At 31.4% G+C, this 18,073-nt stretch overlaps 1 protein-coding gene across 1 annotated transcript in view; it reads right to left on the reverse strand.

Moving 5' to 3' along the window:
- Window positions 1-17,208, reverse strand: part of LOC145277734 (RING finger protein 151-like) — a 35,365-nt gene extending 18,157 nt beyond the window's left edge. Inside the window, exons 1-2 of the mRNA XM_080129439.1 lie at window positions 16,585-17,208; window positions 10,769-11,322 (exon numbers count right to left, since the gene is read on the reverse strand). Coding sequence (XP_079985565.1) covers window positions 10,769-11,276 — 508 coding nt within the window. The 5' untranslated portion in view covers window positions 11,277-11,322; window positions 16,585-17,208. The remainder of the gene's footprint in view (window positions 1-10,768; window positions 11,323-16,584) is intronic.
- Between the last annotated feature and the right edge of the window lie 865 nt (window positions 17,209-18,073).

Consider the following 18,073-nt stretch of genomic DNA (forward strand, 5'->3'; position numbering starts at 1 on the left):
ATGTATTTTTTTTTACTTGGTCTTTTGGCTAAGATCAAAGTGTAGTATCTGTTCTTAGAAATAAAGTGGTTTCATCTTTCGCCCCCCTCCCCCTAACTCATATTATGCCTGAAACCTTCCTCCCTCTAAATAGAATTAGTTAATATACGAAAAATATATAACACACGTCTTTTTTTTACTTGATCTTTAAATCTTGTTTCCTGTCTAGACATCTCTCTCTCTCTCTCTCACACACACACACACACACACACACACACACACACACACACTTCGTCTTCCTTACTCTAAAGAGTGTTACTAAAAAAGAAAATGGCGTCTGGCTTTGTTTTTTTTTGTAAAAACATCGATCGTTAATATTTTTTGTAAGCGTATTTTTTTTTTTTACTTCCCATTTTTGGCTTGTTATTTTTCGTTTAACTATCGTATCTAACTATTTTTAAACCTACTAATAACTTTGGTAACGTTTTCCTAACATAATTTTTTTGTAGTTTGATGTGTATGATAGTCGTCTTTTTTACCGATAACAAACTCTCTCTATTCAATGTTTTCATATACATATCGCCATTACAGCTTGCTTACGTCAAGGTCACGTGACATGACTCAGCATTTATTAAATTACGTATAAATATCGTTAAAATGTCATTTTTGCCCCCCCCCTCCTCCTGTAGAAAAAGGGTCAACTGAGTAACTTAGATTGGACCTTTCAGGCCCAAAATTCGATATTTGTCGTCCGGAGGATGGGGCTTTCATATGAGACCAAATTTGTGAATTTTTGTTCTGTCTGTCAAAAGTTTTTAGCAGACATACAAACATACACACATACATATATACATATATACATACATACATACATACATTTTCGCTTTTATATATATGGATATTTATTTTATTTATACGTATTTATTTTATTAATACGTAGTATTAACGCTCACCCATGCACCGATCCTTTTAACACATATTGCTTTATATAACTGAAATGTAATGTAAAGTAATTCTTTTCTTTGTCAAATTTTTTGTATCTTATTTTTAAAGTTTTTTTAGAAAAGGTGCAAGTTTGGCTCCACACACTCCCTAAATTGTAAAGTTTACAAAAAAAAAATGATAATAATAATAATAATAATAATAATAATAATAATAATAATAATAATAATAATAATGTGCTCATGTTACTGCCTAAGTTGCCAAGAATATTTATTCCAAAATTCATAACGTTCGATTCATAAAGAAACTATAAAATTTTTAAAAATAAAAAAAAGCTTTATATATATATATATATATATATATATATATATATATATATATATATATATATATATATATATATGATGATTGCAACGTCTTGTCAGATGAGTGCCACCCTCTCAGACACTTAAAGGACCATTTTAATAGACAAATGCCTGAGGGAGTATCTGTACAGAGATGATGTGACAGAGTCTTAGCTTTGTACGACAGCTAAGTTTCTCTCTCGGTTCAAAATGCTGAGATCCAGCAACAAGCAAGAGCAAGATAGCCAGCAACAAGTTGAACTGCAGACCAGCTTAATGTGGGTTCTGGTCTCCCGCTTTCTGGTTTTTTAAATCAGAGATTTACTTCTCCTAGAAAGGTTGCCTTCACCATGGCTTACGGGAGCCCTCTCCACCCCAACACACACACACACACATACATACACACAAACACACACGGTGCTAGTTGGCCGTTGATCCCGAAAAAGGGTTCATTCGCCCTTTGGAAGGTCTTGTTTTTAATCCTTCAGGGAGACTAGCCACCCTCCTCACCAAACAAGTCTGGTGGGGGAACCAATTTAGTCGCCAGTGACCCGACCATGAGGCAGGTAGTACTGGGTTACATGGTATCACTAGCATATAACATGACCTTACATACATATATATATATATATATATATATATGCACCCACTAAATGTTAACATTTTCAAAAAATAATGTGCCAATATCATTTTATGTATTTTTTATATATATCTCAAAATTCATAATGATCTGTTCATTAGTTTAGGATATTACACTATACATATATATATATCATATATATATATATATATATATATATATATATATATATATATATATATATATATATAGTTTGGATCCAAGCTTGAAGTAGTTGTTTGTCTAGCTATGCTGCACTTCATTTTCTTGTTCTCTTTCGGTGGAGGAGAAATCCTTCACGACTGAGACAATTTTTATTTTTGTACCTTTTCTCCACGTTAAAAAACGACCCTGGTGTCTAACTCTGTCGCGTGGGGAGGCATAGTAAATAGGTACAATAAAAAGCTGTTATATATCGAAACAGTCTGTCTATGGATAACTCTCTCTATATGTAGATATATATATATTTATATATGGAGAGAGTCATCCACAGACAGACTATTTTGATGTATCACCACTCTTCACTGTGGCTAGACAAGCAACTGCCTCAAGCTGGGATCGAAACTCGTCAAACTAGATGACAGTTGGCACTTATATCCTCTAAGCCATTTGGCTGCTGTTAAAGTAGATGAAATCACAATGATAAACATTACCAAACGTCAAAAGCTCCATTTATTTGCACAAAGCGCATTGCGTTTATATGTTAGTGTAAGTTTGTTATTTCATTTATTTACACAAAGCGTATTGCGTTTATATATTAGTGTAAGTTTGTTATTTCATTTATTTACACAAAGCGTATTGCGTTTATATATTAGTGTAAGTTTGTTATTTCATTTATTTACACAAAGCGTATTGAGTTTATATATTAGTGTAAGTTTGTTATTTCATTTATTTACACAAAGCGCATTGCGTTTATATATTAGTGTAAGTTTGTTATTTCATTTATTTACACAAAGCGCATTGCGTTTATATATTAGTGTAAGTTTGTTATTTCATTTATTTGCACAAAGCGCATTGCGTTTATATATTAGTGTAAGTTTGTTATTTCATTTATTTACACAAAGCGTATTGCGTTTATATATTAGTGTAAGTTTGTTATTTCATTTATTTACACAAAGCGTATTGCGTTTATATGTTAGTATAAGTTTGTTATTTCATTTATTTACACAAAGCGTATTGCGTTTATATAAGAGTGTAAGTTTGTTATTTCATTTATTTACACAAAGCGTACTGCGTTTATATATTAGTGTAAGTTTGTTATTTCATTTATTTACACAAAGCGTATTGCGTTTATATATTAGTGTAAGTTTGTTATTTCATTTATTTACACAAAGCGTATTGCGTTTATATAAGAGTGTAAGTTTGTTATTTCATTTATTTACACAAAGCGTATTGCGTTTATATATTAGTGTAAGTTTGTTATTTCATTTATTTACACAAAGCGCATTGCGTTTATATATTAGTGTAAGTTTGTTATTTCATTTATTTACACAAAGCGCATTGCGTTTATATGTTAGTGTAAGTTTGTTATTTCATTTATTTACACAAAGCGCATTGCGTTTATATGTTAGTGTAAGTTCGTTATTTCATTTATTTGCACAAAGCGCATTGCGTTTATATGTTAGTGTAAGTTTGTTATTTCATTTATTTACACAAAGCGCATTGCGTTTATATATTAGTGTAAGTTTGTTATTTCATTTATTTACACAAAGCGCATTGCGTTTATATGTTAGTGTAAGTTTGTTATTTCATTTATTTACACAAAGCGCATTGCGTTTATATGTTAGTGTAAGTTTGTTATTTCATTTATTTACACAAAGCGCATTGCGTTTATATGTTAGTGTAAGTTTGTTATTTCATTTATTTACACAAAGCGCATTGCGTTTATATGTTAGTGTAAGTTTGTTATTTCATTTATTTACACAAAGCGCATTGCGTTTATATATTAGTGTAAGTTTGTTATTTCATTTATTTACACAAAGCGCATTGCGTTTATATGTTAGTGTAAGTTTGTTATTTCATTTATTTACACAAAGCGCATTGCGTTTATATATTAGTGTAAGTTTGTTATTTCATTTATTTACACAAAGCGCATTGCGTTTATATGTTAGTGTAAGTTTGTTATTTCATTTATTTACACAAAGCGTATTGCGTTTATATGTTAGTGTAAGTTTGTTATTTCATTTATTTACACAAAGCGTATTGCGTTTATATATTAGTGTAAGTTTGTTATTTCATTTACTTACACAAAGTGTATTGCGTTTATATGTTAGTGTAAGTTTATTATTTCATTTATTTACACAAAGCGCATTGCGTTTATATGTTAGTGTAAGTTTGTTATTTCATTTATTTGCACAAAGCGCATTGCGTTTATATGTTAGTGTAAGTTTGTTATTTCATTTATTTACACAAAGTGCATTGCGTTTATATATTAGTGTAAGTTTGTTATTTCATTTATTTACACAAAGCGCATTGCGTTTATATGTTAGTGTAAGTTTGTTATTTCATTTATTTACACAAAGCGCATTGCGTTTATATGTTAGTGTAAGTTTGTTATTTCATTTATTTGCACAAAGCGCATTGCGTTTATATGTTAGTGTAAGTTTGTTATTTCATTTATTTACACAAAGTGCATTGCGTTTATATATTAGTGTAAGTTTATTATTTCATTTATTTACACAAAGCGCATTGCGTTTATATATTAGTGTAAGTTTGTTATTTCATTTATTTGCACAAAGCGCATTGCGTTTATATGTTAGTGTAAGTTTGTTATTTCATTTATTTACACAAAGTGCATTGCGTTTATATATTAGTGTAAGTTTGTTATTTCATTTATTTACACAAAGCGCATTGCGTTTATATATTAGTGTAAGTTTGTTATTTCATTTATTTACACAAAGCGCATTGCGTTTATATATTAGTGTAAGTTTGTTATTTCATTTATTTACACAAAGTGCATTGCGTTTATATATTAGTGTAAGTTTGTTATTTCATTTATTTACACAAAGTGCATTGCGTTTATATATTAGTGTAAGTTTGTTATTTCATTTATTTACACAAAGTGCATTGCGTTTATATATTAGTGTAAGTTTGTTATTTCATTTATTTACACAAAGCGCATTGCGTTTATATCTTAGTGTAAGTTTGTTATTTCATTTATTTACACAAAGTGCATTGCGTTTATATATTAGTGTAAGTTTGTTATTTCATTTATTTACACAAAGCGCATTGCGTTTATATATTAGTGTAAGTTTGTTATTTCATTTATTTACACAAAGTGCATTGCGTTTATATATTAGTGTAAGTTTGTTATTTCATTTATTTACACAAAGCGCATTGCGTTTATATGTTAGTGTAAGTTTGTTATTTCATTTATTTACACAAAGCGTATTGCGTTTATATATTAGTGTAAGTTTGTTATTTCATTTACTTACACAAAGTGTATTGCGTTTATATGTTAGTGTAAGTTTATTATTTCATTTATTTACACAAAGCGCATTGCGTTTATATGTTAGTGTAAGTTTGTTATTTCATTTATTTGCACAAAGCGCATTGCGTTTATATGTTAGTGTAAGTTTGTTATTTCATTTATTTACACAAAGCGCATTGTGTTTATATGTTAGTGTAAGTTCGTTATTTCATTTATTTACACAAAGCGCATTGTGTTTATATGTTAGTGTAAGTTTGTTATTTCATTTATTTACACAAAGCGCATTGTGTTTATATGTTAGTGTAAGTTTGTTATTTCATTTATTTACACAAAGCGCATTGTGTTTATATGTTAGTGTAAGTTTGTTATTTCATTTACTTACACAAAGTGCATTGCGTTTATATGTTAGTGTAAGTTCGTTATTTCATTTATTTGCACAAAGCGTATTGCGTTTATATGTTAGTGTAAGTTTGTTATTTCATTTATTTACACAAAGCGCATTGTGTTTATATGTTAGTGTAAGTTTGTTATTTCATTTATTTACACAAAGCGCATTGCGTTTATATGTTAGTATAAGTTTGTTATTTCATTTATTTACACAAAGTGCATTGCGTTTATATGTTAGTGTAAGTTTGTTATTTCATTTATTTACACAAAGCGCATTGCGTTTATATGTTAGTGTAAGTTCGTTATTTCATTTATTTACACAAAGCGTATTGCGTTTATATGTTAGTGTAAGTTCGTTATTTCATTTATTTACACAAAGCGCATTGCGTTTATATGTTAGTATAAGTTTGTTATTTCATTTATTTACACAAAGTGCATTGCGTTTATATGTTAGTGTAAGTTTGTTATTTCATTTATTTACACAAAGTGCATTGCGTTTATATGTTAGTGTAAGTTCGTTATTTCATTTATTTACACAAAGCGCATTGCGTTTATATGTTAGTGTAAGTTCGTTATTTCATTTATTTACACAAAGCGCATTGCGTTTATATGTTAGTGTAAGTTTCTTATTTCATTTATTTACACAAAGCGTATTGCGTTTATATGTTAGTGTAAGTTCGTTATTTCATTTATTTACACAAAGCGTATTGCGTTTATATGTTAGTGTAAGTTCGTTATTTCATTTATTTACACAAAGCGTATTGCGTTTATATGTTAGTGTAAGTTTCTTATTTCATTTATTTACACAAAGCGCATTGTGTTTATATGTTAGTGTAAGTTTGTTATTTCATTTACTTACACAAAGTGCATTGCGTTTATATGTTAGTGTAAGTTCGTTATTTCATTTATTTACACAAAGCGTATTGCGTTTATATGTTAGTGTAAGTTCGTTATTTCATTTATTTACACAAAGCGCATTGCGTTTATATGTTAGTGTAAGTTTCTTATTTCATTTATTTACACAAAGCGTATTGCGTTTATATGTTAGTGTAAGTTCGTTATTTCATTTATTTACACAAAGCGTATTGCGTTTATATGTTAGTGTAAGTTTCTTATTTCATTTATTTACACAAAGCGCATTGTGTTTATATGTTAGTGTAAGTTTGTTATTTCATTTACTTACACAAAGTGCATTGCGATTATATGTTAGTGTAAGTTCGTTATTTCATTTATTTACACAAAGCGTATTGCGTTTATATGTTAGTGTAAGTTCGTTATTTCATTTATTTACACAAAGCGCATTGCGTTTATATGTTAGTGTAAGTTTCTTATTTCATTTATTTACACAAAGCGCATTGCGTTTATATGTTAGTGTAAGTTCGTTATTTCATTTATTTACACAAAGCGTATTGCGTTTATATGTTAGTGTAAGTTTCTTATTTCATTTATTTACACAAAGCGCATTGTGTTTATATGTTAGTGTAAGTTTCTTATTTCATTTATTTACACAAAGCGTATTGCGTTTATATGTTAGTGTAAGTTTCTTATTTCATTTATTTACACAAAGCGTATTGCGTTTATATGTTAGTGTAAGTTTCTTATTTCATTTATTTACACAAAGCGCATTGCGTTTATATGTTAGTGTAAGTTTCTTATTTCATTTATTTACACAAAGCGTATTGCGTTTATATGTTAGTGTAAGTTTCTTATTTCATTTATTTACACAAAGCGTATTGCGTTTATATGTTAGTGTAAGTTTCTTATTTCATTTATTTACACAAAGCGCATTGCGTTTATATGTTAGTGTAAGTTCGTTATTTCATTTATTTACACAAAGCGTATTGCGTTTATATGTTAGTGTAAGTTTCTTATTTCATTTATTTACACAAAGCGCATTGTGTTTATATGTTAGTGTAAGTTTCTTATTTCATTTATTTACACAAAGCGTATTGCGTTTATATGTTAGTGTAAGTTTCTTATTTCATTTATTTACACAAAGCGTATTGCGTTTATATGTTAGTGTAAGTTTCTTATTTCATTTATTTACACAAAGCGCATTGCGTTTATATGTTAGTGTAAGTTTCTTATTTCATTTATTTACACAAAGCGTATTGCGTTTATATGTTAGTGTAAGTTTCTTATTTCATTTATTTACACAAAGCGCATTGCGTTTATATGTTAGTGTAAGTTTCTTATTTCATTTATTTACACAAAGCGTATTGCGTTTATATGTTAGTGTAAGTTTCTTATTTCATTTATTTACACAAAGCGTATTGCGTTTATATGTTAGTGTAAGTTTCTTATTTCATTTATTTACACAAAGCGCATTGCGTTTATATGTTAGTGTAAGTTTCTTATTTCATTTATTTACACAAAGCGTATTGCGTTTATATGTTAGTGTAAGTTTCTTATTTCATTTATTTACACAAAGCGTATTGCGTTTATATGTTAGTGTAAGTTTGTTATTTCATTTATTTACACAAAGCGCATTGCGTTTATATGTTAGTGTAAGTTCGTTATTTCATTTATTTACACAAAGCGTATTGCGTTTATATGTTAGTGTAAGTTTCTTATTTCATTTATTTACACAAAGCGCATTGTGTTTATATGTTAGTGTAAGTTTCTTATTTCATTTATTTACACAAAGCGTATTGCGTTTATATGTTAGTGTAAGTTTCTTATTTCATTTATTTACACAAAGCGTATTGCGTTTATATGTTAGTGTAAGTTTCTTATTTCATTTATTTACACAAAGCGCATTGCGTTTATATGTTAGTGTAAGTTTCTTATTTCATTTATTTACACAAAGCGTATTGCGTTTATATGTTAGTGTAAGTTTCTTATTTCATTTATTTACACAAAGCGTATTGCGTTTATATGTTAGTGTAAGTTTCTTATTTCATTTATTTACACAAAGCGCATTGCGTTTATATGTTAGTGTAAGTTTCTTATTTCATTTATTTACACAAAGCGTATTGCGTTTATATGTTAGTGTAAGTTTCTTATTTCATTTATTTACACAAAGCGTATTGCGTTTATATGTTAGTGTAAGTTCGTTATTTCATTTATTTACACAAAGCGTATTGCGTTTATATGTTAGTGTAAGTTCGTTATTTCATTTATTTACACAAAGCGTATTGCGTTTATATGTTAGTGTAAGTTTGTTATTTCATTTATTTACACAAAGCGCATTGCGTTTATATGTTAGTGTAAGTTCGTTATTTCATTTATTTACACAAAGCGCATTGCGTTTATATGTTAGTGTAAGTTTCTTATTTCATTTATTTACACAAAGCGTATTGCGTTTATATGTTAGTGTAAGTTCGTTATTTCATTTATCAGATACTCAACTCAAGAAAGGGAGCATATTTAAGTCATCCACAGACAAACTGATTCGTTGTATCACAGCTCTTCAGTGCAGCTAGACAAGCAGCTCCCTCAAGCTGTATCACCTTCAAGATGATCATCACTTGCAATTGATTTTTACTCAGTCATCCATTGCGCCACGGGATTGCATAAATTAATTATTTTAAAATAAGTAATAGAATTTACAACATTGTTGACATTATCTTTTTTAATGGCGGAAAATATTGTTGTTTGTAAATTGTTGCTAATCATGTTTTTCAGCCTTCTTTTCTCGCCTGGCTTTCTTCGTAGCAGGGTGCAACTAAAAAGGAAAGGTACACCTCTATTAATGCATGATTGCCGCCATCATCATCATCATCATCATCATCAGTAGTAGTAATGCTGGCATGTATACGATATTTTTTAGAAAATGATCCATCCTTATCATTTCCTCCCATGTTTTTCTTGACCTCTCCTTGCCAACTGACTCTGCTTCCTCAACTGTTCTACATCTACTAACCCAAGCACTCTCGGCCATTTCTTTTCAATATGACCCTACCAACAAAGTCTCCTGTTCTGTACATATTTCCCTATACTCTCCAGATATAATCTTCCTGTAAAGGTGTCACATCTAGGCCTGTCTTTAAGACTCACACTACACATCCATTGTATCATTCACATATAATTTCTCCTCATACAATGCATGGCCTTAACCCTCAATGGCCAGGGTTTATTTCCCTATATGATCACACTACGTGCACATGCCTAATGGCGCCATCCCTTCGTCGACAGTGGTAACTGGTTAGTAAAGGCAGAATTCCCTGAATTTATTCCACCCACTTCCAATTCTTGCAATCGCACTAGCCTCAGCTCCACCATAACAATACAACAACAACAACAACAATGATAATGATAATAATAATAATAACAACAATAATAATAATAATAATGATAATGATAATAATAATAATAATATTTGTGCAAAGTAGTTTGTGAGTTGTAAGATACAAAGATGAGGAAATAAGTGGATGAAAACGATTCTCTGAACATCAACACATAATAAATTATTTATTAACAATTTATTGTGACTAAGGAAGATTTAATTATCTCGCACCGAGTCCATTTCGATAGCATCATCCATTTTGAATTTTCCTCTTCTATTGGTATCTGCTCAATGTAGGAGCAGATAACACTGGACAGATTAATATTTCAAAATTTTTCTTGAAAAAGAGGATAATGTTTAAGTTAAAAGTTATTTCCATTCAAATACAGAAAAACATATAAAGGTATAATAATAATAATAATAATAATAATAATAATAATAATAATAATAATAATAATGTAATGTTGACATTGACTGGCACCAAGCTAAAATAATCATGAAGGGTTAAAGAGGATGGAAAGACCGAGGAAAGAAAAGCGTTAGCCAGACTTCATCTGGCTGAGTGCGAAGAGGACTGGGACCTTAGGGAGACTTATTCCCACCCAAATTCCAGTGAAAGCTAATGGTCGCTGCCAGCAAGAAGTCAATGGTAAATAACTGTTGCGATAATGCAAGTTCATTTGCAAAGGTTATCGTAAGAGGTGGAGAATACTGAAAATCTGTGGTGACTAATTGTCATCCAGACTCCAGGGAAGACCACCAAGTTGTTGTCAGTGAGTAATCTCTGGTGATTACCTGTGTAAGAACTCCTAGTGAGTGCAAATAATAATAATACTTACTTTCAAGTTTATGTCGTAAAGCTAGAATACAATCGTGACAGTTTAATTCATGGATTGGTATTTGAAGATTACATCCTCTGATGCATGTAACCTCTCGATATTCACAAATCTCATTGATGTGCCGAGAGAGATCCTTCTGGAAGATACTCACATTGCAACCAGCATTTGGACACTGCAGCAATTTGAATTCACACTGTTGAACGTGGGCATCATACTCTTCGAGCAGGAGACTCTGCTTACAGCCATTACTCTGGTAATCGCAGTGCATGGCCAGTTTGTTGATAATGCTCTGGACCAAGGGAAGGACGTTCTTAATCGTTTGCATTGACAGCCGTGCACGGCACGTTGGGCAACTGTAGTGGTCATTAAGCCACTGCTCAATACATACTTTGCAGAAGACATGTTGACATGGACTTTCTACAGCGTTGTCAAAGACACATTGGCAGATGCAGCAGATAAGTTCCGGGCTTGGAGTATGTAAGAATTTTTCTATATTGTACCGGGACATTCTTTTTGTTTTGATTTTTTTATCTTTTTAACTTAAATTTGTTACTCTGAAAAAAATAAAAAGAAGAAAAAGTGAACTTTATGGATGTCGACATTCAAATCGATCAATTTTTGTATGTGGATATGATAATAGTGGTTAAAGTTAATTTTCGAATGTTGAATTATCGAGGCTCAACTCTGGTTCGAATGAGACTACCATTGTGTTTTTCGGTTTAATTCCACAGACTTTATACTACCTTTATTTTTAAGTAAAAAATACATTAAAATGACGTTAGCGTTTGTGTTGCTTGATAGAAGCACTGGTTGAGTTTGAATAAAATAAAATATGTATTAGATACGTATGAAGCCAAAACAACGCATTATTACAAATAAACAGATATTTATTTTGTTTGAAATTTATATTGAAATTTATAAACATATTTTAAACTCAACCAGCGCTTCTATCAAGCAACACAAACCCTAACGTGAATTCCGCATGACCAACACACCATTCCAACACTTGAAAAGACTTCTGTAAAAACAACAAATGGACTTCTACTTGCTCCAACAATAACATGGCAAAAAAAAAAAAAAAAGACATACTGAGGATGAAGTTTATCTTCGAAATATATTTATAAATTCTAATATAAATTTCAAACAAAATAAATATCTGTTTATTTGTAATAATGCGTTGTTTCGGCTTCAAACATATCTAATACGCATTTTATTTTACATTAAAATGAGTTAAATTAGTAGAATTCTATTGAGCTGTTTTTCCTTAGTGAGGTATTCACATCCAACGTGCATCGTTGGAGAAATTGACTAAACCTACCTAAAGAGACTGATATATTTTATCGACTAGTTTTGAATGTTTTTCACAAGTCCGTCATGAAGAAAATGATTTTTCCAGATTTTTTTTTCCATTTTTTTTTTTTTTTTTATCGGCAGGTGTTTGGAAATATTTCAAATTATTATTACAGATTAATGTTTTTCAGCAATTTAAGAACAATCCTTGTTAACCCTACTACTTGGCCAAGATCAAAGTGTAGTATCTGTTCTTCAGATGCTGCACTTCCATTTCTTGTCCTCTTTCGGTGGAGGATCAGTCCTTCACGACTGAGACAATTTTTTTATTTTTGTACCTTTTCTCCACGTTAAAAAACGACCCTGGTGTCTAACTCTAACCCATGGGGAGGCATAGTAAATAGGTACTACTAACTCTACGAACAGGTGATAATTACTATTTCTTTTTCAGTTCAGAGTTATTTGGAGGGATGCCACCGAGACGTAAGGTTAGTGATAGGACTAAGGGAGAGTGTATTTGTTTAAGTTGCTGAAAAACTAAGGCAGGTGGGACGTCTTCAGAAAAACAATCTCTTATTAATTAAAACAAATTAGTATTTGTAAAATAAAAATTTTAAAAAGTAAAAAAGAAATTCGCAAAAAAATCAGAAAACAAACTAATATTTGCACAAATTTGTACAGTTCACTAATTTACACTGTCATTTTTGAGAAAAAAAAAAACAGACAAAATTAGACTCTAAAAGATGGCAATCTCTTTGGCAAGTTTAGTCGTTTCTCAAACGATGCTGGTCGAGTGTGGATGTCTGAATGAGGTTGAAAAACAGCTTAGCAGAATGAAAGAGAAGTCTCCTAAAAAGGACAAAGTTTTTGCTAGAAAGGAATGATAGCTTGCAAGTGCTGTAATTAGTGCAATCCTGAAAATAACAATTTGTCCTGAGAAAGGCAGCTTGTACCAAGAAAGACTGATTAAACCCAAGTGTCTGGTCAAGAAGGGAGGAACATCAATTAATTGCTTTACTTTGTGGTAACTTAATCGCGTATTGATTCATACTAACGCTAAAAATCAAATGGTTCTAATTGCTAACACTCTTTCCTTCTCTGTTTCATTAGAATTTGCTCTTCTCTTCACTCCTCAAAGCAAGGAAATTTTGACACTAAAAAATTTTTAAACTCAAAAGTATTTTCAGCTAATGGAAATCGTTTCAAACCTAAAAACACCTACTGTTGATTTTATATGTTGGACCTTTCTGCTTGTGTGGTAATAAAACTTCTAAAATGCACTTGTGTAAGAAAAGTAACACACATATGTGAATGTAGAAAGCCAGCGTGAACTTAGAAATTCCTATAAGTCATAATAAAAAAATCAGATTTAGAGAGACTTCGCCTGTCTGCCTGAACCAGAGGAATCCAAGCACAGATTCTCCACAAACCACCCTGTGCCTTTCTTTTATGAGGGGGGGGAGGGGGCGAGAGCAAGGCGAAAGAACTTAGCAACTCACATATCTACTTCAACTGATGCACAGCTATATACGCACTAAAAGAATAGAGGTAAACACACACACAAAACAAAATGCCACGCTGCCCAATACACAATGAACATATTGACTTGCATGGTGACCTGAAGTTGCTCGGGTTTGAATGATGATCAACGAATGTTTCCCACTCCCATATTTTTGTTGTCATCAAAATCAATTTTCAATCAAATCGATTGATTTCCTACTCTAATTGGGACACATTATGATACACATGGAGGAAGCTTCATATGCCTCTCACAGTAACTAAGTTCACAATATATTGTAGTCTACATTGCACTGTAGAGAATTTACTGTTGATTTTATAAAATTATTTTTATATATAATGGCTTGAATTAAGCTTTAAAATGAAAAAGTCAAGTATCATGTTTCAATTGTGCTTTAAATACAAACATTCATTTCGAATGCATCCTTGAACCTACTGTTGATTTTATATGCTTGGCATTACTGGTTCTGGGGCGATAATGGCTTGAATTTAAGTTTAAAATGCAAAAGTTAAGCATTATGAAATTTTTCTTTAAACAGAAACATTCATTTCGAATGTGCCTCTGTCATATCAAAGCACCTACTGGTGATTTTATATCTTAGGACCTTTTGGCTTATATGAAAACTTCTCAAGTGCACTTGTGATGTTAGACTGTGTAAGATGTTAACTTTGGTCAATATCGCCTGTTCTTTCTTTTATCTGATTATTTCGATTATCAATACTTATCGAAGACATTCTGACAAAAAAAAAAACAATCTAAGAATACTGCCAGGCACATAAAGTACCTTTGTGTTAAATTTCATAAAAATCGACGCAGCCGTTTTCGAGTCCATAGGGAACGAACTCACAGACGCACAGATATACAGACAAAGTTCTTTTCATATAATAGTAGAAATCCATTCAACTTCTTCAGCTAAACACGTGTTGCACTATAAACATTTACTAGCATAAAAGTAACTTTTCTATTCTTATTTCTTACATAAATTTTTTTTTTATTATAAACTGCCGTATTTGTCCATTTTTTTATATATAAAACTCTGTTTATGCTTTAGGCAGCCGTTGCTACCTGGAGACTCTTCTATTGTTTCAATGTTTTAGTTTCATTTTTATTTTGTTATGTATGCATGTTCTGTATATAACCATTCATTTTATTTCTTCACTAAAACATAACTTTTACACCAAATATGCTTATAACATTTTATGTGGATACATAAAATCCGTCGACTATTATATAAAAGGAACTTTGTTGCACCACCCCCATACTTTTATTGTCATCGAAATCGGTGAAATTGCCCATCTTTTAATCAAATCCATTGATTGATTGCTCTAGTAAGGGACCCCCCTCCTGCTCACAGTGTACCGAGAGGAAACTCCACATGCCTCCCCACAGTGACTTGGTCCACAATACATTGTAGTCTACATTGCACTGTAGAGAATCTACTGTTGATTTTATAAAACTATTAGTAAATAATGGCTTGAACTAAGGTTTAAAATGCATAAATGTCAAGTATCATGGTTCAATTGTGCTTTAAAAAGAAACATTTATTTTGAACGCGCCCCTGTCTCATCAAAGAATCAACTATTGATTTTATTAAACTATTTTTACATAATCACTTGAATTAAAGTTACTCATACAAAAGTCACGTATTATGGTTCAATTATACTCTAAAAAGAGATCATTTCGAACGCAACTCTGTCTTATAAAAGAATCTACCATTGATTTTATAGGGAGGGCTCTTTCTGCTTGTGCGGTGATAAAATTTCTCAAATGCACCTATGATACTAGGTTGTATAAAAGTGTTAACTTAGGCTAGAATCAGAATCCCTGCATTAATCGGATTTTTTCTATTGTCGATTTTCAATACTTACCAAATGCATTCTAATACAAAACTTACGTAAGAACACTCCCAGACACATTAACTACCATCGTGTGAAATTTTTAAAAAATCGGCCCAGCTGTTTCTGAGTCCATAGGGGATTACCTCACACACACACACAGAGTTCTTTTTATATGATAGGAGAGATAGACAAGAGATAGAGATATCTATCTGTCTACCTATCTAGACGACGAAACACGTGTCAGTGGATAATTATATTTTAAAAAATAATATATATACGACTTATCTAGCTAGATTCGAAATCGGGACCCCATAGTAAGAAGCCTAAACCCTTACCCCTCGTTCACCTCGCTAACTGTTCGGATATATTGCGATTTACGTATATCTTATTTGTTTTTGTTTTTGCGATACGTCTGTAATGAATTCAATTATTTACGGAAGTGCATTTTACCTAAATGTGAGTTGGGAATAATTTTCCCTTTAACCAATTTGGTACCCCCACATGGGGAGCGGCCTATATATTATTTTTTAAATATAATTATCCACTGACACGTGTTTCGTCGTCTACGACTCATCAGAGTGGCTGAATATATGTGTGTGGGGGGGGGTAGATAGATAGATAGATAGATAGGTAGACAGTTAAAGTCCTCCTCTTTAGGTTAGGCACTTTGTAAATATATTCTCACCTGACGCGTATTTAAGCTATACAGCGAAGCCAAGCCCATTATTAATTTGTTTATAAACAAGCTGATAGTTAGAGCAAGAGCACTGTTGCGACGGGTGGGTGTGGATTTAATACACACTCGAGGAGAAATATTTATGGCACTGATTCGTGGTCCAATGGTGAGAGCTGCAGACTACAATGAATGTGATGGTTGTAGGAGGTTTTCGGTCTCACTCATGAGTTGTGATACAATAATGAAACAGTACTGTAACTGTATGTGGATGAAAAATAAATAAAAACTTAAAACTTAGTTTATGCTTGTTTAGTTATGGTAGAGTTAAAAAACAGTTTGCTTCGTATTGTGTGGGAGTATCAAAACAAAAAGATTTTTACAAAAAAATATAAATAAATAAATAAATAAATAAACAACAACAACAACAATAATAATAATAATAATAATAATAATAATAATAATAATAATAATAATAATAATAATAATAATTTACCTTTCCGTTACAGAAAAAGATTTATCCGATTTTCGGTCGTAAAAAATAATCAACATTTAATAACTCGTAAATAAATAAACTGATTTTGGCGACGACAATGTTTTTAAGACGCTGTGTGACGTCATTTTCGGAATTACATCTTTTTTTTTTTTTTTTTTTTTTACCAAATAACGCGAGATGAAAACAAATTCAACTCTGTCTCCTGGCCTTTGCACTTTGATTTGAGTTTTTGTACTGGTACGGTTTTTGGAACAAGACAAAACCGACTTTTTGTTCGGAATCTTCCGGTCGTTTACGTAAATGCTTAATCAGAAAGCTCGAGAAGCAGATGACACTTTTGAGTCTTCCAAGAATATGACTGTAGTTGAAGTTTACCCTTCGGTTTCCAAAATCAAAGTGCATAAACTCGTTTCTGCACACCGAATTTGCGCAGGCCTGAAATGTTCATTGTGTAAATAGGTGTGTATTTGAGTATTCGGCAGCATGACATTATGTATGTGTATTGATTACTTTTGTTCTTATAGTGCATATATAGATGTACACAAGTGATAAAAGTTAGCTACATGAGTTATAGATTTTTTTTACTTTCGCCACTATCAGCCTTAGAGGAGCACAGAATGGTTTGTACAGAACGTGTTCTTGGGTTCCTTTTTGTTGAGCCAAATGGCGGCGTCTCTTTTCGATGTTTGTATTCTCATTTTAAAGAATTTCCAACCTCGCACTGGCTTATTACTTTCACGAATAGGTGTTATTTTTTGGTGGGTTGCAAATATTTTCTATTATTTCATTTCACACCTTCGTGTTAAAAGTTGTTAGCTTTAGGGGTTGAACATGAAAGCGAATTTCAACGAAGCAGAGAAGGAAAGAGCATAAGCAATCATGGGGATTTGCATTTTCGCGTCCGTAAGAATCGCTTCCCGATTCAATCTACAGTTGAGTCGTATTTAGTGAATTGAGAATAAACGGCCACATGTATCGTGTTTGTTTGAATATTCTTATGACCGTTGATTATGACAAGCCGACTTACATGGTTTCATAAGTATTTTAATTTGCTTCCACTTATATGTTGATTTCTCATAGCTTAGAAGACGTATGCTATTGCTAGTCTGCAAAGCCAAGGTTGATTTTGTTGACTGAGTTTGAGTCATGCGACCAGCAGTAATTATCACTTCTTGCGCTATAGCATCCTTTATTAGTATTAAAAATAAAAGGTAAAAACTAATATATATAAATCGGTTCTTGAGTGATTCTTCTAAGAAATGTTAATCATCTAACACAAATAAACCATCGTGCTAACCAAGTTCGAGACGATTATGAAGGAAGATAACTAGCATTAACTAAGCAAAAATAAGATTTTTTTGCAAAAGATAATTTGAGACGCTAACTAATAGATCGAACAATGAAATAATTTCAAGTAAAAATAAAACCTTCATCTCCACAAGAGCATCAGCATGACCCCGGAACTTACCGAGGCGGTTTGGGGAAAGGA

Source organism: Euprymna scolopes, chromosome 6 (assembly GCF_053919585.1).
Source record: "Euprymna scolopes isolate OS-2025 chromosome 6, ASM5391958v1, whole genome shotgun sequence".
Taxonomy (NCBI): domain Eukaryota; kingdom Metazoa; phylum Mollusca; class Cephalopoda; order Sepiida; family Sepiolidae; genus Euprymna; species Euprymna scolopes.